This window comes from Trichoplusia ni, chromosome 2 (assembly GCF_003590095.1).
Source record: "Trichoplusia ni isolate ovarian cell line Hi5 chromosome 2, tn1, whole genome shotgun sequence".
Taxonomy (NCBI): domain Eukaryota; kingdom Metazoa; phylum Arthropoda; class Insecta; order Lepidoptera; family Noctuidae; genus Trichoplusia; species Trichoplusia ni.
The window spans coordinates 19,279,051-19,299,545 of NC_039479.1; the positions used below are offsets into that span (position 1 = coordinate 19,279,051).

The 20,495-nt window shown below is 34.7% G+C and overlaps 2 protein-coding genes across 5 annotated transcripts in view; one reads left to right on the forward strand and one right to left on the reverse strand.

Annotated features, from left to right (window-relative positions):
• Positions 1–3,434, forward strand: part of LOC113508544 (teneurin-m) — a gene marked incomplete in the record, with an annotated part of 164,468 nt that extends 161,034 nt beyond the window's left edge. Inside the window, 2 exon segments of the mRNA XM_026891655.1 lie at positions 1–323; positions 414–3,434. Of these exon segments, the coding sequence (XP_026747456.1) occupies positions 1–323; positions 414–770 (680 nt within the window).
• Positions 3,435–6,660: 3,226 nt separating this feature from the next.
• Positions 6,661–20,387, reverse strand: LOC113508547 (N-acetylgalactosaminyltransferase 6-like). 4 transcript variants are annotated; one of them, XM_026891657.1, is made up of 14 exons: positions 20,022–20,123; positions 19,516–19,726; positions 18,935–18,986; positions 18,134–18,445; positions 13,835–14,023; positions 13,242–13,419; positions 12,281–12,398; positions 10,015–10,125; positions 9,677–9,835; positions 8,997–9,059; positions 8,414–8,550; positions 7,706–7,817; positions 7,036–7,236; positions 6,661–6,910 (listed from the first exon to the last, which is right to left on the reverse strand). In XM_026891657.1, exons 1-13 carry the CDS (start codon positions 20,048–20,050, stop codon positions 7,042–7,044), a joined length of 1,866 nt encoding a protein of 621 aa, XP_026747458.1. In that variant the 5' UTR covers positions 20,051–20,123; the 3' UTR covers positions 6,661–6,910; positions 7,036–7,041. The 4 variants fall into 4 exon arrangements, with proteins under 4 accessions (XP_026747458.1, XP_026747460.1, XP_026747459.1 ...); XM_026891659.1 differs by lacking the exon at positions 20,022–20,123 and adding an exon at positions 20,224–20,387 and having other exon boundaries at positions 6,661–7,236; XM_026891658.1 differs by lacking the exon at positions 20,022–20,123 and adding an exon at positions 20,137–20,387 and having other exon boundaries at positions 6,661–7,236.
• Between the last annotated feature and the right edge of the window lie 108 nt (positions 20,388–20,495).

Genomic DNA, 20,495 nt, shown 5'->3' on the forward strand with positions numbered 1-20,495 from the left:
AAATGGAACCGATTACACGAAACCTGCTCCCAAGAGTGTCTTACAAACGAGGAGTGTTTGGCGAAGGCGTCTTAATATCCAGAGTAGACGGCAAAGCGCTAATAAGTGTAGTTGATGGTGCAAACAACGTCGTCGAAGATGTCATAACAACTGTATTCAATAACTCGTACTTCTTGGACGTCCACTTCAATATCCACGACCAGGACGTATTCTACTTCGTTAAGGACAACACATTGAAGATTCGGGACGACTTGGAGGAACTAAGAAGGCTGTCCGGCAAATTCAATGTCTCACAAGATGAAACTAACGATCAAGGATTAGAGGTAATATTTCCTTCATTTTATAAACAAGTTCAAACCTTATTATAAACAGAAAATGCATATCGTACTAACGATGTTTTATTTTTTCTTTAGGTTCGAGTACATGCCGTTGGCAAGGGCTCTGCTCAGGCCGTTATCGTTCTTCGTTACGGAGTAGATCCGAACCAAGAGCGAATCAAACTCCTGAAGCATGCACACAAACGCGCAGCTGTGAGGGCTTGGGAACGAGAAAAGGCTCTAGTAGCTGCCGGGTGGGAGGGCAGAGGCGCTTGGACAGAAGAAGAGAAAGAGGAACTCATCTCACATGGCATCGTGGACGGCTGGGTGGCCAGGGACGTCCACTCTGTATCGAAATACCCTCAACTTGCCGATGACCACGCCAATATCGTATTTGTTCGAGACGGTAGAAGAAAACGGAGAAAGAGTGGAAGATCACGACACCGCTCATAATTTTTAACGTGCCATAAATCTACGCATTTTATATTCCACATTTGACACACGCCGCTAAAGAACAGCGGACGGTTTCAAATCTGGCAATCCGGGATTTAGTTCGTACTATTTTTTTATAGGAATGAAGTGATTGTGCATGATATGAAATTTTAATGACAAATTGAGTCTCCTGTGATCGGTGTTACTGTAGGCGAGTAAATATTGAGATTTGCTAGGACTGAGTGGGAAATGAACGTTTTATATTGTAAGCTTACGGTTAGGTTAAGATTGACTGGGAACCGAAAGATATTCTTGTTTGAAGAACAAATAATTTATTGTGTTTGTTTTTTCGTTTACGTACTTAGGCGTTATAAAGCTCATACAATATTTTTACATACTTTATGCCCTTCATCGTTTCGACTGAACTGAATCTCGTAACAACTCACTACAGGGTACCGAGTCATAAATAAAATAAACTTAAATAATAAAAAATGATAATAATGTACGACTAACTGAGCATAATACTTATAAAAATCATGGAACCAAAATACTCAACTAAATCACAATTTACACTTTTATATTATTTCAATGAAATATTTTTTTATATTTTTATTTCATAAACTATTATACGCATAACCTTAGAATTTTATAATTTATCAATGATCAATGTATTCCTATTAAGTTTTAGCCAAATATTTTGTTCAATCCCTACATTAAGGTATTTGTAAATAAAAATACGTATATTTTATTCTTGTAGTTGTTCCTTTTATATTATAGACCTAAGGTCTTTTTACTTCGCAATACTATCACTATTTAGCAATAATTTTGTATTTTGTATTCTCTAACGTGTCTGACTCTTCAAATTAAATGCTATCTTTATTTTACGCTTGTTAGAACTTGTGGCATTACGAACGCTGAATGGCTTTAACATTCAATTTGTAGAGATCAGATTGGTAATATTTTGGCGTGAACTTGAAAGTGGCGGTTCTTGATTTTGTTCTACAAATGTGATAATATCATGTTCGATTTGTAATATAAGTAGGTGTGGTACAGAAGTTTAAGTAAAATGTAATAAACTTTCAAGGTCCGCCAAAATCTAAGATATTACGGTGAAACAGAACAAATCGGACTTGACATGACCGACTTAGAAAGACTGACTAGGCTTTCACACGAAACGTCGAAGAATTGGAATGCTTTTAGTTTACGCTATGAATATTGACATTAATGGAAAATAACAAAAAAAAAATCTTACCAACCAAAAAAATGAAACTTATTTTCATTAGAAACGTGTGTTTTCAATAAAGTAGCCATTTTATCCGTTCGGAGTGACAGAGTTTCTTAGTAGAATCACTTGTAACAGCAGTAGCAAGCCATCTTAAATAAAAGGAATAGACTAAAATAAAATAAACCTAATTACATAAATAAAACAGTCAACGTTAATACGTACTTCCTGCATGTGTTGTGCAATAATCGAGCAGTAGTCTTATCGTAACCGTTTAGGAACAAACTTCTTGCTGACTTAACAGAACGTAATCTAGAGACTGATTTATTGTTTCCACTCCCTGGATGTAGCTGCTAAACGATTTTCGCGCCTAATACCTTAGACACTGCGGCCAGTTTCGCAGTTCCCATGTTAATACTAATGTGATTCGTAGATGTTTCCTTAACGATAAGTCAGCGAGAAGCACAAATTGTAATTAAAAAGTAGATATTTTATAGTATATGTCCATAAATGTGTCTCATTTAAAATGTGGTGTCTATTCTGTGTTAGAGATACTTTAATGATAGTTGACTGAGTGACCGGTGATAGGATGAGAATATTTTTTACAAAAAAAAGTATAGATTTGGGGGAAAATTCAAAATTCAAATCTATCGGGTTGGGTGCCGATGACCCGCGCGTTGGTGATATTTTGGAAAATGTGACTAAAAGAAGCAATACTGTAATGTAATACGTCTTATTCTTTATTTAGTAACTTTAAGGTGTATTTTATTTTAATTAATAATTAATATAATAATATATATCTATTGTGAATGTAGTTATTGATTTCATGGTGATATTTAGAGCGGTATGTTATCTTTTTTATGATGTATAAAGAATTCTAATTTGTAAATAGGTACTTAATTGAGTATGTAATCTGTAAAAATATTGTACATATCTTTACGCTTGAATTATTTATAATGTAACCCGATAAGGTTTTTAGGATTACGATGAATTGTAATATATCAAAATGGAGGGGATTTTACCGGGAGGGTCATGTCGCGTGCTCGCGGGCTGGACGTGTTGTTGTCACAGCGTTCAGCGCACGCGCACACGACCGTCGATGTCTGACTGTCGTGTATACAAAGCGTTTATCAATCGGCGGGAAAATCAATCGGAGCGAGAATACGAGTTCCATAGATTAAGAGCGGCCATTGACATCCATAGACTTCAGCTTCTAGATTACTTTAGAGAGCTTACAGTGTACGATCTTCACACGAAGCATTTACTTGTAGAACTGATTTCCTCGTAATGCATTTAATTTGTATGTAGATATGGTGCATAGACCCCATTAAAATACTCTGAATGTGTATAGATAGTCAACAGTCATACTCTGTTAGTCGGCGAGTGCGTGCCCAGGGACGCGAGCATGTACGATAATAATAGAAAGTATTCTAATGGAATATGTAATAAAAAGTATTAAAATATATACTGGTTTTATTTTATATTATTTCCTATTGCCTATCCGATCTTCACATAATATAATTCTACTTTACGTGTGTACGTCACTGAACTCTTCCTAAACGAATGGACCAATTTAAATGATTGTTTTGATTCGCAAATCAACCCGGCGGAGCATAGTTCACCAAATCAGCAATTACAGAATATAAATATTTGACTTTATACTTTTGACACGAGCATTTTCGGAAACGAATACAATGTAGAAAGAGGTTTCACAATAAAACACGAAAGAATTACAAAAATAATTTATTACATAATATACAAATAAAACTAAAAGTGCTTATATACAACTAGTGATATGTCTCACAATGGAATAGACTCGTACAAACACAAATCAACAATATATACAAAATAATCATTATTAGCACAACAAATGTTTATAAAATACCCTACATTACAATTAACCTATATTGTACAAAAATGCGAAAAACTATTAACAACGTTAAAAGCATTTTTCTAATACAAATCGCCTCAATTGGCAAGTATTTAAATACAACAGTATATAGTCTATGGGAAGGGTCACTGATTATTTCGTACATCACTCATAGAAGTGTAAAACTCTATGATTGATATAATAACACTCAAAAGCTTATGCTAGCATTAGAAAATAGGCAATATTATGAAACATACATAGAATCTAATAACATTTCAGTACATAAGGTCATAGGGTCCATGATGGACGCCAAAAAAAGATACGAATTTTGCAAAATTACAATTAAGATATAGTTTATCAACAGCATTATAAAATGTTTAAATTGCCAAAATAAGTAGGGAAAAAATTGACAGTTCATACATACATACGTATTTTAGACAATCAGACTGGTGAAAAAACGATGAGCCGTTACTTATTTTGACGTTTAGGAATCACAAATACCGAACTCCGACAACGCGAAAGTTTACTATAAGCAAGCTTTCTCCTTATACTGGATGAGTTCTGCTTTCGATTTTAATTCGATTTCGTTCTGGCTTCGGACCTAAAATGGTACAATCGAAACAAACCCAGATCTTGTATCAACTAAATATCGTCAGTGTGGTTACCTATTGATCGATCATAGTTTTATCTCATGCTACTGCACGAATTGGCTCTGGTATCGATTTTCAGAGTATCGACTTGGTTAGAACAGAACTCGATTCTATCGAGTGATTTTAATATTTTTAGAATCTGTTCTGGCTACAGATTCTAAAGATATTAAAATCACTTAGAAAATTTATTCAAAAAATGCAAAAACTTCTTGAAATTTTTACTCTACGAGTCTTCAAATGCACGCCAGTAGGTATTTGGAAGTCCTAGTAGATAGACTGGCTACTGTATAATTTCTTAATTTTCATACATCAACGACATAACATAGATCCACAAACATCTATAATAAACATTATACTACAACTAACAATTAATATATAAAAATAAATACTATTAACATGACTACTCGATTATTTATCGATAACGACTAAGTACGTAATATTGCTAGATACATACTACATAAATACATATCTTCTTTACACAGTCACTGACACCAAAGGCAATTTTTAGGTGTTAATGACAAATCATAATTTTAGACGGAACAAATGATTTGATTAACATATTATTTCGCAATTATATTGTAGTTATAATGTATTTATTAATATTAGAAAAAAGTTTTGTAATAGAACTTTTATAAAATAATGTCGTTGAAACTAATGAATTAGCCTCTATATTTTAAATTGGAATACACAACTAATAAGTCAATATAATTTCAATACAAATACGTATAACAAAATTAATATCACCGGTTTACATTAAAGTAATGGAATTTTGCATTTGTGAGATTTAAATTTCTTATCAAATCAATTTTTAACACTAATAACATAATATTATAAAATAAAAGCTCACAATTGTTATAATTAATACAAATTTTAATGATATTACTTTGGGAGCTAGGGAATTACACCACCTTGTTAAAAAGGACTGTTAAGAGTTGCCATCTGTCAAAACCCCCAAAAATTTAGGAAGTCTTGCTCTTTTGCTCAATTATCTGGCTATATATGGTTTGCCGACATGGCAACCCTAACTGTTGACTGTTGTAGATAAAAGAGAGATGACTCTACGTCGCGGCTCTCAGATCACTCTTCTTAATATATTTTGTTTTGCGATAGAGAAATTAAAATAGATCTAAAGTAAATTTATATTACAGTGCAATTTGACACTTGAAGAAAAGCAATAGGGGTGGTGAATGCCCATTAAATACGACTATAAGCCTTATATCTTTATAATATTTTATCAATAACACGACATTAGCTACCATTATGTAATTGCTATATAGGCAACAAATAAAATAATAAACTAATTCATTAAAATATAACTTGGCAACTAATATAATTTCAAAATTATTCATTTTATTTGAACTAGCTAAAAAGTTCTGAAACCATAGCCTAGACAAGCAACATTTTTGCATTTTACACAAGCTTTAAACCAGCCTCTGTAGCCAAGCGATTTCTACAGTGTCCTTATAATGCACAAATGTACGAAAAAAATCTCTTCGATATGACACGAGATTTTATACTGTCGTCATCATACAACCGAGCTATTGACGTTTACGATAGCAAAGATATTGCTTTGGAAGAGGGCTGGTTGCAACGCTTTAAGTAACATTTACATGTTAATTTAACAATACCGATAGCCTCATAAGCATGGAGTAACAATTTAATTGTTTTATAATCATACCTCCTAATTGCATACACATCACGTATGTATGTTATTTGAAAATCACATTCGAAAGTATTTTTATCCCAGTTTAAAACATTTGCAGATTATTTAACTAACTTTTTAGTTTTTTAGCATTTATTTCTTTAAATTGAAGAACTTCCTACATTTATTACGTGTTATATTATTTCGATAAATACATAACAGAACAATTTTACGGAATAATTGAATAAATACTCTAAATTTGACATTCATCCAAGGTTTTTTCTAGGCAAGCATTCAAAAAGTGAACTTTACAATCAGTGTTGTATATCTATACTAATATATAACGCTGAAGAGTTTGTTTGTTTGTTTGAACGCGCTAATCTCAGGAACTACTGGTTGAAATTGTCAAAAAAAAATTGTATTGAATAGACGTGTAGACCATTAATCGAGGAAGGTTTTAGGCTATATACCATCACGCTGCGACTAACAGGAGCAAAGATACAATGGAATTGTGGAAAAAAAAACAGGGCATTTATAAATGCTTGCATAACTTATATCTTCTAACCACACGAACGAAGTCGCGGGCAACAGCTATCCTAAATAATCTCCTTCTTCGTTCATCGTAATATTCATTAGTTATTTTTCTATGATACTTTATGTTCCTCTTGCCATGGGAATCTGATCCTTACAATTCTTATATATTTTTTGAAAACCGTATAAGAAAATCTAAGTTTTGTCTTCTCTATAGATTGCTACCGCACTTGTCTCACAAAAAGGCTAAAGAACATAAAAAAAAATTTGAAAGGTAATTGTCGCCCATAATTTAGTAAATTATTCAGTTTTAGCATAACGTAAAAATATATCGGTTTTTTTTTAACTTTAACAGGTAAATTGTGTGTCACCGTAGTTTAGTAATCCTCCACGGGCCCCGTGACCCTGGTCCTCATGGAACTCCACTTGGCCATCATGTCGGGGTCCACGGTGTCGATGGCCCAGCGCTGGGCGGCGCTCGTGACGTCACAGCGGTTGATGTACACGTCGCGGTCTGTCGCGTTCCACTCGATGCAGTGGTCGTCACCGCCGTGCTTTATTTGTTTCGTGTCCTGGAATATAAGGTAAAAACTTCGCTATATTTAAGACATCATTATTTAGTAACTTTTCACACCTGCACACGGTAGCCCTTTAGTTTTGCCCATTAGTCTGGATTGTGGTAACCTGACAATTAATAAACATACATAGACAACAAGGCACAGACTAAGAACAAATATCTCTGCTCATCACATTTTTCCTAGGTGGAATTCGAACACAATTATAACTACTATATATTATTACTATATTAAGCAGTGTTACGTGTAGAACATCCGAAGGGTAAAAACAGAACCGTATTTCTGACGGTCAGCAGTCGGTCTCATGAAACGTGATGACACAATTGTCATTTTCTGTTACCACTAACAAAAGAAAACTAAAAATAAATACCGAGGTAAGGCAATCTGGCGTACTACGTATCGCGTCCAGCTCGCACTTGACCAGTTTATTCTCTTACACAATATTGTGAACTATATTAACACGTACCATGTGATACCTCCACAGTTGATTACCGCCTCCGAGATGGCACGAGAACAGTCTTATCGGACTCTTTGGTGCTGAATCTGGTAAATCCCAGCAAAAGTTCCTTGATTTAATTCTGCAAATAAAAATACGATAGTTTAAGAAAAAAGGATTTCCTATATTAGTGGTGAGAGAACTAGCAGAACGACAAAATGCCATACACCCAACATTAGGCTAGGCTAGAAGTCTACAGGATTTGTTTTCTGTGATTTATTATCAAATCAAAATACTACAGAGATGCGTTTCTTTACATCCCTCTCTAAAAATGTTCTTTGATGTGGTCTTTCCTGAGTGCAGTCTTGACCGCTTGCTTCACCGGCCTTATTGGTGAGACTTTACAACCCTCAAGCCACAATAAAAATAAAAGCTAACCAAGTTAACAACATTCACTACAGGCACCCACTGCGGAGTTCTGGCCTGAACTTCTAACTATCTTATTAACGCCAATAGAGGGCTAGATACAAGTTTCCTGATTCAAAAGGTATTGTTTTATTACTAGTGCGGCCAGTTCGGAGTAGTTTGAACTAAGGATGGCAGGAAAAAGGTACAAAAAATTACAAAGACGCTTCAAATTTGGGTCACGCTACTGAATTTGACAAAGATTACGTCATTCTAAAAACATCTAAAATACAACTACAGCTCAACAAAATCCTTTGTTTTAATGTAACAGACCTGATGTCCTTATGCCATGAGAAGATGAACTCCTGCTCTGCGTCGGGTGAGGTGGCGCAGGGCTTCAGCAGCAGCTTGTCCATCGCCTGGCCGTGGTGAGCGTCCAGACACAGGCCCGTGTTAGTCGTTGGACGGACCTTACATTAAAATGCCATTAATTGTAGTAAATTGTATTTTATTTTGGGTTCTGTGTCGGTAAGAAAAGTGTGCAGCCGAAGATAGATCTCTATGGCGTGCAATTGGGGTGGCCTATGTCCAGCAGTGGACGAATATGGGCTGATGATGATGATAAAAAAAATCAAATTATATTCGTTCATTTGCTTTTTTTTATTAGGGAAGAAACCTTTACATTTTGATTTTATCTATCAAATACAGTCAGTAGATGACTCACTGCTAGTTAAGGCGTCTAGACACAGAGAAAGTACGAGCATAACGATTTTCTCTAATTGTAATATTTGCCTTTAGAAAATTATTTGCAAATAGAGGCATCTTGAGAAGTGGACATGCAAATTATACCTTTTTGAATTTTCTCAAGTCATGGGTACAAATAATTAAAAAAATTAATTAAAATTTGCATACTTACACGTCCTTTCGCAAATGGATTCGGCTCTTTAACAGGATACTTGGCTGTCAGATCAAAGGCAATCTGAAAAGTTAATTCATGTATTTAATATGCACGATATAAAAAGTTTGAACCGGAAGATTATCGCAAAAGTGCGCAATGGAAAGCAAGAGTCCTAAACACCGAAGATTAGTTATTTTATTTCTTAACTCGACACCCACGAGTACTATCCGAATGTAATATCGAATAACGGTGATTCTTTTATAGCTAATATTTTGTAATAATGAGCTAGTTGGCAAATACAAGGTCAGTGACACAATAGATACAACAACACTCATAATAGACACCTATTATGTCAATTGTCATGGATTGTGCGCCGACTGCAATTTAACTGCAACCTTGCACGTTTGGTAGCAGTTCTATTAATAATAATATTCCACAACTTTTACACAACGCCATCTATTCTCAAACTAAGCAAAGCTTGTATTATGAGTACTAGACAACTGATAAACATACTTATATTTCTAAATACAATTTATTATATAATATAGGTAAATTACACCCAGACACAAAACAAATGATCGCGCTCAGTAGTGTAGTTCTATTGCAGTCGAGACAACAACATTCAAACTGTACTTGAACTGCAATTTGAAGTTGAAATACGGTTTGTCTAGAGCCTTATAATGCGTAATAATAGTTACCTGGGTCATGAACCATCTAAAAGATTTACACTTGAGTTTCTCCCGCAACGCTTTTTGTTCAGAGATGTCGCCAGTGTCGATTTTACGGTAATGTGGCCGTCTGTCGTACAAATGTTGGGCGTATTCGTCCATCCATACTTCGGCTACACGACGATAGTTCTGCAAACCAAGGAAAGAAAAAAATTGAAAGAAGTAGAAACATTTGAGATAATCTAGGGATAGATTTTAATAGAATTTAAGATTAAATAAAAAATAATCGAATTCAAAGTTTGCATCTCAAATTGCACATGACAAAAAATTAATAGGCTTTGTTAATAAGTTGACAAAAATAAACTAACTTTGCCGACGAAATCCCCGTGTCCTGGGTTGGGGAATGGAGCAAACTTCCTGTAGATGTGTCCCACTCGAGAACAAGGGGTGTCCACCATGCGACCGCCACACTGCCATATCTGGCGGATACAATATCAAAACTTATTTATAGTTGGAAACTGAAGCCGTTTACTACAATATTTTTACACCCGATTTCTCTCGTTCCATATAACATAATACCCACGTGACTATAAAGAACGACAAGTGACATACCATTGACATAGAACTCGAATTTTAAATTCGTTACGAATGTGAAGTTGGCTACGAATGTCAAGTTGACCTTTCCTATGAATGTAATGAAGTTTCTCCTACGAATGTCAAGTTTGCTACAAGTTTTAAGTCCCATTTTCTACAAACTTCAAGTGGATTGCGAATTTCCCATTAGCTACGAAAGTAACATTCGCTAAGAAAGTCCTATTCTGCGTATGTCAGAGCTTATTTGCCGCGAATCGCGGGTAACATCTTAAGGTGACATCAGGTCACAATAGTTTCACGTGTTAGTTAAGTTTTTGGGAGTCTCTTGTTTTTAAACGCATAAAAAAAATCTCGTGGTATCGAGTAAAAAACTAAACTTCTTTACTTCACTTACTTTCTTGACGTACACATAATACCTTATAACATTAACAACCTTGTACAAGTCATGCAGTGTGACTGAAATTGTGTTAATTTTTTTTCACCCACAGAACACGGTTTTTTCTTCCTTTACTACATTAAACATATTAATAATTATGTGACCTAAAGACGGTTTTAGCATCGTCTTTATTACGATGCTCAGGTTTAGATTAGGCATCATGAAGATATTTGGGGACCCTCTCCTTTTGGCAATTGACACTGTAACCTATAACATCCGTGCAGTCATGAGCAACCATCGTCACTTTTAGATGTTCATTATTAGGTAGACAGACAGGCAGGCATTTTTTATTTAATAGGAAATTCCGAGTAGGTCTTTACTATTTATATATATAGCCCAATAATATCTGCGACAAATATACACATACGGACACATTAAATTAACATAAACATTTTATAAATACAAAGTGTAGAAATACTTATATTCATAAATATGCAAATAATTTCACATTATAGGTGATTGAACTGCAATACAAAACTGGTTCTTACGGAATAGTTTATTCCAGATTTGTCACCAAACACATAATAGCACAACGAACTTTCTTCATTCTCTTTAATATACCAATATAAAAATATATATTTTTAGGTTCAGCAGAAGGTAGTGTCAGACTTGTACTGACTAAAACACACCCATGTTGATTATTTGGGGCTGCGGTAACCCTTTCGGACAATCCCTCTAGCCCGGATATACCAATATTCTCTTTATTTTAAGCTAAGTACGTTGTTTCATACTTTCATAACTGAAGAAATACTATAAATTTATTGAAAAAAATACAACCATCGTTGAGTCGTTACGCATAATACGCATTCCTTTTTTCCGGGGTCAAAAGGTCGTCTCCTCTATGCCCTACCATCGGTGTGGGTATATCGGTCGGACTCGCAACGATTACCAAGAATACCGTCCTTCAACTACCTAGGCCAAAGTCACGGCATCGCTTGCGCATGCTGCTCACAACTCAAACGACTCGTTACGCATCCCAAATAAGTGACGAACATGCTTAATAGGTGAAACCTGGTGCAACACGTGTATGTCTTGACATTACGGGCGCATAGTTCCACAAACCGTGAGGGACATTTAATCGGGATTTAATCGATAAACATCAAACATTTATCTTACAGTATTATAATCCTGATAAATTATTTGATTTATCTGTCAAATAAGTTATAAGCCGGAATACTGCTAATTTTGCTATCTGTGTCACTAGCGCAAAGATCGTTGTATTGCAGTTAGTAGATTTACACAATATCTTATCGTAGCTGTAAATACCTATTGTAGGAAGAAAAGATATCAGGATTTCGCGAAATTTTAAAAAGATAACATCTAATATTCAAATAAGTACCTTTAGGTAGAATTGCAACTTCATTTCAAAACATTGTTCATCACTGCTATACAAATTTTACAAAAGTTTTGTTTCTCCATTTTTATTTCTACTTTCCTCACTGAACTGCAACTGCAGTCGTAGATTTTTATTACAACAACACATTGTCAAGACTGGGTCCAAAACTCGTTGAGCTATACGATAGATACGCGTGACTAAAAGTTCCATAAATAACTTGCATCCAGCTGTAACATAAACGCTTAATAGACACAAATGTTATACATGCCTTAAAACTAAGTTCATATTGCTCGCCGCCCCATATGTCCAGGCCGGGGTCATAGCCACCCAGCTCCCAGAAGAACTTACGAGATATCGCGAAGAGCCCTCCAGCCATTACTGGGCTCCTGGTAATGAGAAAATAACATGTTATCGACATATACCATAATGTACATAAATGGAAATAAAGTATAGAAATTGGAAGTGAATTTTCTATTATATCGTTCACGCTTATAAAATAAATCAATACACATCGTGAAACAAGTGAAACTTATTCATATTTATATTATTCATACTCAGAGTAATAAACCTGCCATTTTTACCAATGCTAATGTTAATGCTATGATGATAACCATAATTAATATTATAAAATAACATCCGACGGTAAAAACCTTAACTACCCATAACTTTTTATTCATCAAGCGTTTTTTAACAAACATGTTTATGAACACTCGCATATATGTAACCACCTTTAATACAAAAGAAACTAAATTGAAATCGCTCAATCAGCAAAAACATACCACCAAACCCAACTTCAAATAAAAACTACTGGGCCCAAATTTGATGAAATCAACAGTCGAAACGTTAAATGCAAAAATAATCAACAAAATCGATTTATCCAGTCCACAGCTCAGGTATAGTTACCGGCACGGATCTTGAGCGCGCAGCGGAAGAGTGGGGATCGCTTTGCGCATCAAACACTCATGACAAAATAAAACGCCAATCTTGAGCCGCCTTGAGGTGCTTGCAACTGCTGCAAAGAAAGAATATCAACGAATCGCTCAAGACGGCTATGACGCGATTCGCTGTGGGACAATCCTGCACTTTAGTCCGCACCGCGCCTCGCTTCATACCGCAAAAAGGACCCAAAAAATCCCTTCTACGCAGGTGAAGGTTAGCGCTCAAGAACTGTGCCGGTAACTATAGAAAAAAACAGACGGATAGGGAACCTCTTCCTTCTTTCAACTCACTCGAAAGGCTCGGGCATATTCTCCTCGTCTTTGGGCAGTACCGGCAGTCGCTTGTAGAAGAACTCCCAGTCGAAGGCGCCGCGCGCGCCCTCGTCCTGAGCGCGGTACTCGAACGTGTCGTAAGCGATCACGTCGATGAATGGGCACGTCACTGTGCGGTAGTTCAGTGCAATCGGTTCTGTTGGACGAAATATTTTATTACATACCGGGTATTTAAACTAGAATAAATATAAGTAATTAAAACAAGATATTGGAGTGATTTAGAATTCTTGTGAGTAGTCTTTTTGAAATACGTTATAGTTTTGAATTTTATCGGATTGAGCTGAATACGTTAAGGTATTCAATGTATCACAAAGACAATTTGAATCCGAACTAGCACATTAAAAATTTAAGGTGGGCAACAACAAAATCTCAAGTTTAATCGAACATCAATAGTATTACTTGACTGAGACTGAATGTCAAATGTTTTGTAAATCGTTGGTAATATTTAAAAAAACAAATGTAAATGAACGAAACACTGGTTTACCTCCTGCAATTCTCTTAACATCTACTACGGCTTACATACAGAAAAACAAACTAATACATACACAGACCTAGTAGTGGCGGCAACCAGTTGACGTTCGCTTCGGTATGCGAGTCTAGGAACACCAACACATCTGCTGTCGCCAACTTGGCTCCCGCGAGACGAGCCGTGATCAGACCAGACCGCTTCTCCAAACGGACTACCTTCACTTTAGGCATGTTCTTCACTAAATAGTCGTCTAACTTATCCTTTAGGAAATCTGGAAAGAATAGAATATGTTTACTTTGAAATGTATTTTAAAAGGATTTTTGCTTTTCTTTCAGGTTCTGTAGGTCTTGGTCAAAGGTAAACAACTATTCAGGAAATATTCGCATTACACATTTAGTTTATGAAAACTAAACTTTTTACTAAATTTGGTCAGACGAACAAGAAAATTTAATTTAAAGCTTCATCATATTGCTTTTGAATACTTATTAATTTTTGTCTACAATTTGCAATAAAACACGTTTTAACTACCAAAATCTTCTTATTTATAATCATATATTACATAGTTAAGTAGAAAATTTTACAAGCGTTATCGCGATATAGTAAACCGAACAAGGCTATGAACGCACCAGTGCCCTATAACACAAATACATCAAGTAACAATATGCAACGGAAACACAGCCATGTTAAATATTGCCACTGTTTGTGATACAATAACGTGTCAATGCTATCTATAATTTGTTTTTAATGTTTGACTTTGAAGGAAAAGGATGTTTTTATAAACTTGAGCCATAATAACATATGAGTGGAATCCTATTGTATATTTAAATGAATACTGTTATATTATAACATTAAATACACACTTAAGTATAAGTCAATTGAAGTAGTTTTGAATTACCAAACGAGATAGAACGAAACGGCTAAGCTATAACTGCATAAATGGATCGACCACGGTTTAAGCTACGCTTGAAGCGGTTGGTCCCTAAATGGGTGACCGTCTTTTTCATAGTGAGTTCCTCAGTGTTTCGGAAGACTTACGTTAAATTGTCGCGGATGTTATTCATACATGTTTGAAAGTCGTTACAGGTAGTCAGAAGCTAGAAAGTCTGACAACCAGTCTAACCAAGGGGTATCTTGTTACCTACATAACTGGGTTGAGGAGGTCAATTGGACAGTCGCTCCCTGTTAAACACTGGTACTGCGCTGAATCCGGTTAGACTGGAGGCCGAACCCAACATAGTTGGGAAAAGGCTAGGATGATAAAGACGCTACCAGAACTGCAATAATACTACTCGTGGCGGAAAGACGTGGCGGAAACCCACAAGCTCAAATGTTGAGATGAGCTTAGGCTATTGATACATCAAAGGGATGAATAGAGAAAGGGGAAGGACGCGTTTTGTGGGACAAGATAGACTGATAGTGAAAATATTGTACATGATGTTATCATAATCACGCAGGTTCATTTGAATATGTGGAGAGGATAAAACCTTTATGGTTAAATTATCTATCATCAATTTAACCACGATATCCGAAGATTTTTAGTCACTGAGTATACAAGAGCGGTTATAACGGAGATTGTTTATAATGAGTATATATCGTTTCGTAAATCCGGTTCTGTTTGTAGAACTCGTTGCTAAGAGGCAACGAAGAAAAATCAGGCTTGTATAAGAAATCTTTACAATTATATTGGACTAGACTCAGGCCAATGTTAAAAAAAATCGATAGACGGGAAAGCTTACTCCCTAATATGAGAGAGTGGTTCCGAAACTATGTTCCATATGTATATGGAATATACGGGTTTAAGTACTTATGTTTTGCTAAACAATACTAAACTTTATTACAAAAGGATAATAGGCAATTCACAATGCAATAACGTCCTTTACATCCAAAGGTAGGCTAGACCCAGCGTACCTATATGTACATGCATATAACTATAGTAATACTAGTAATAGCATTTATTAGCATGCATACAATAACACGGATATAATCACGTAAATACCCATATGAAAATGCTACTAACTAACGTGAAAATTAAAACATATTACACGTACAATGGTATGTTGTTTATCATTTCATAGCAAGTGTGGTATAAGAGGAATGAGTGGTATAATAACACAATGACATTGAATATCCTTTGCTGAAATTAATTGTGAACACTATAATAATATCTAATACTAGCTGTTGCCCGCGACTTCGTCCCCGTGGGTAGAAGATATAAGTAATGATTTATAACTGCCGTTTTTTTACACATTTTCCATTGTATCTTCGCTCCTATTAGTCGCAGCGTGATGGTTTATACTTTTATAGCCTAAAGCTTTCCTCGATGAATGGTCTATTCAACACAAAAAGAATTTTTCAATTTGAACCAGTAGTTCCTGAAATTAGCGCGTTCAAACAAACAAACAAACAAACTCTTCAGTTTTATATATTAGTGTAGATATAAAATTCCCGTGTCACGATGTTAGTTACCGTACTCCTCCGAAACGGCTTAACCGATATTTACCAAATTTTATATGCGTATTCAGTAGGTCTGAGAATCGACCAACATTTATTTTTCATACCAATAAGAGATAAGGATTGCTCAAACTAAAAAACAATATTTTATTTTTTGGACGAAATTGTTTGTTTTTATAATGTGGCATTAAAAATACATACAACTAGAAATAATTTATTAGACAAAACAACGTTTGCTGGGTCAGCTAGTACCTATATATACCCGAGGAGAGATAGACAGGATGACGATCTCAAAAATAAAAAGTATCACCAAAATCGGGATAGTCATTTAGGAGCTATGCATGCAACGGCAATATTTTTGAATTTTGAATATTTTAGTATAAAAATCGAAGGAGTCAATCCCACTAACAGTAGAAAACTAAGGCTAAGTATATAAAAAAACTAGGTAAAACAAACAAAGCAGTATAATAAAGAAACTAATACCATTACAATTGTATGCTATCAAATGCTTCCCAAATTATGGGCCATAGGTATTGTCAAATATATGTTTATACAGCTGTCAATGCGTGCCAAGGCTACCCAACTTGTCATTTTAAATATCGTCAGTTTCTCTTATTGTTATTGTAAAACTTTCTCCTACGCTTTGTCTAGTTAACTAGCTACTACCTCAGACAGACGTGAACTATGTTTAACAAATGAACTCGTTGTTTTATATCTTTTCGTTAGAAATGTCGCTGTTGCCCGCCATTTCGTCGGATCGGCTAATATATAACATAGCATATTAATAATTAATTTATTCATCCATCAATAAGAAACAAATAACAAATTTTGGAGCGTTTACATACGCTTATTTGTTCAAGAAATTCCCTAATATTAATTTGAAGGGCAAATCTACGGTTAGGTCTGCTAACCTTTTTAGTGCTTGTCTATAACAAAAGATTTTTAAAACGAAACAATAAGGTTTTTTTTCAAATTTTCTTTTTAAAAAAAACGACTCCCGCACTAAGGAATTTAATCCTTGTATCGCGGGGTGTTTCACAAACATACAATTCACATGCACAATGACACCCAGACTCAGAACAAGCATTAGTGGATCACACAAATACTTGTCTTACGCGGGGATCGAACCCGCGACACGATGCACAAAGTGGATTTGGCGTGATGACCTCAACCACTCGGCTATCCGTGCAGTCGTCTTTAATCAAACTTTAATTTTAATTTTCAATTCAATTTACAATTATCTTTAATTTCCAATTCACACTTTAATTCGCACGAAACATGCAACTACGAAATTATAGTATCGGTCTTATCAAGATAAAAGTCTAGACATAAAAAGTAACTACAATTCAAAAACTTGTTTAATTTTTTAGTTGTTTGTACTGGTAAGGCATTACCTATAAGTTTATTCATGCTGTGCCAATAGCCTGTATGAAATGTACGTAGACGGCCTTCGTTTACGATAGTAGCAAGAAAAAAGAAACAAGTGAATAAAACGGAATACTAAGTTAAAGTCATTCTGGTTTTCATTCCTGTTCAGCGTGTCGCTTTTGCATTGAGCTGTAAAATCCAGTCTAAATAATATCAAGAATACTTTTTGGATATGCTACTGATATCGAAGAATAATTTCATAGTAATAGTAATAAATGTAATAATGTAGGATTTAAAAGTGAAGTATACCTTTGCAATCGTTTATCATTTCAAACTACATAGGTACCTACCCGTATAACAGGGTGAATACCATTTCAATTTTAGAATAGAAAATAGTGTTTTTTAGGGGTCGCATGCGTTCGTTAACATAAAAATTAAAACACAATTATTCTATCTTTATGTTTTTTGTCTTTTTAAAATCCGCCCCAAAAATGCCTCTATTCACCCCAATTGTATTGTACCTAATCATTTTTCGAAATAGCATACAATGTTCAGTTCTTACCTTTAGTACTGGCATCGTCGACTAGAAAAACTTCCTTAAGCAAAGTATCAGGTGCTCTCAGTAGCGCACTGTACGCAGTTCTCAGTAACGTGCTCCAATGCTCGTTGTGAAAGGGTACGACCACGCTGACAGTCGGCAAAGACGCAATGTATAGCTTCTTCTCGCACAAGTGATGCCGGATGTCCGGTAGAGATCGATTCAACGGTATTTTATCACTCAATGCACCATTAAAACCATTTACTGCATAAAGCTTTTTCTCTATTTCATGATCCGATTTCGGTAAATGCGCAGGATATCCGTGTTCACCCAACCCTGCGAAATTTTTGACTATTCAAGAATACATCAAAGAGTCATGATGTTACCGGTAATATGTTGGACCTGTTGCTGTGTCAGGAAACTAATGCATTTGGTACATAACAATCTTTAAAGCTCACATTTTAGGTACAGAAAAACATAGAGCAAAACTGAGATAAGAAATAGTTTTTATTCAATATTATATTTGTTTGGCTTACAATAAATCATGGCAAAATAAACGTAAGTTTTATCGATTTTCGCCAACTTTTATTATTCCAAGAATAATATATTTCTATATCTCAATGAATTGCTGATAAGCAATTTAATATTTGCATGCTTTATTATTATAATAATAGGTTAAAATGCTAAATTAATGAAATTGGTCATGATTATGGATACGGGCTATGGATTATTGGCTACTTAAAATGAAATGTAACTTATTTAGTTGTTATATTCAGATGAATACATTCTAATCTAACTGTATTTGGTAATCAGTTCTGTACCTACCCACACGTTTCCTCTCATGGTTTATCAGTGCATAGTCATGCCAGTCAATTTTCTGTAATTACAAAACTTGTCAGCCACATATCATAAATATCAAATTTACATTTAATGCAAAATTTTATGTACTTCTTATCGACAACCAGTAGAATGCACTGATCATATCTGTTATCAATAAGTAGTTAAAATCAATTATGAAAATAATCACTAGTTATATCAAAAATAGTGAAAATTGCAGTTTTATGAAAAGCAAGAAAAGATGATAGTTAAATTTATTTTTACTGTCCATTACCCCTTGACTTGTGAGAACCCTGAACTAAAATAAAGTATTTTTTGTAAGAGACCTTTGACTTGACCTTTTACAGGAACAAATAAAATATTTTAAAATTAAAAATGCACTTTTCTATGAACCAATTTACTCTACTGTATGTTCTGATTCAGAAATAAGTATTATTTTAGTCAGGAATACACACCTAAATATTATAGTGGCAGGACTGGTCAAAATTAGACTGTATAAAACTTGTGACAAAGGTTTTAAAAAAAAATAAGATTATAAAATGTATAATAGAGAGTTTAAAAAAGCTTACCTTTAATGATGTTGGAACAAAGTAATCTTTCTTACTTAAAAACCTCTGTGGAACTTGCAACACTTCCAAAGCTTGGTTTGTATATTGGTTATCAACATCGAAATTGGCTAACATTTTCACTATATATAACAAAATCACTATTAAAGTCAACATGAGAAGATTGCGGAGCCTCAAAAGGCGCATGAACTGACGCCTTGAAACACTCATTATCCTGGAAAAAATAAAAGCTTATGGAAAAAAAGATATTTCACACTTCACACAAAAGCACATCTGAACTATCAAGGCAACTATAAATTTAATAAAATCGCTCTCTATTGTTAAAAAATATTTAATTAGCATTAAACATTACCTAATTTTTCAGTTTAATAAATTGCACTGACAAAAATGTAAAAATTACTAAAATTCTAACAGTAACAGATAGATTTATCGTCTGATAAATAGTAATCAAGCAATTAGATAACGAAGCAAATGATTTTATTAATTAAATAATTTGTTCCTACACGTACTTAACAGATTTTCTCGGACGATTAATCATGTTTAGTAGCTAAATAGAACTAAATATTTGCCGAGATCGTACGGTACTGCTGTTGTTGTTTATTTACATGCATGTACGATACTTACACAATATTTGTATAAAGAGTTCGTGAGAATATTGTCGCCTCACCAGGAAACACTAACAATAAAACAAAAGATGTTTTGATACATCACCTTCAAGGTAAAACAAGGTTTTCAACAAGACACGAACACACGAACGAAATGCAAAAAACTGAACCCGTAAACCGCCCGGTGCGACACATACGATCACGTTAAACATACTATTTTAAACAAAATATATAAAATTAAGAAGACAAATGCCAAAGCCAGAATCGAACATAAGTGCGACAGAGAGACCAATCAAAGTGACATTTTGCGGATCAACTTCTTGATTTAGTTGGTTTATAGTAGGCCTATTTATTCTTTTTCATGAAGCAAAGGCAGTA

Coding starts and splice junctions, on each gene's coding strand:
- LOC113508547 (XM_026891657.1), bottom strand. CDS start 20,050: ATGATTAATCGTCCGAGAAAATCTGTTAA. Junction 19,727..20,021: donor CGTCCGAGAAAATCTGTTAA/GTACGTGTAGGA, acceptor TATTTTTTCCAG/GATAATGAGTGTTTCAAGGC. Junction 9,060..9,676: donor TTAGATGGTTCATGACCCAG/GTAACTATTATT, acceptor TTAACTTTTCAG/ATTGCCTTTGATCTGACAGC.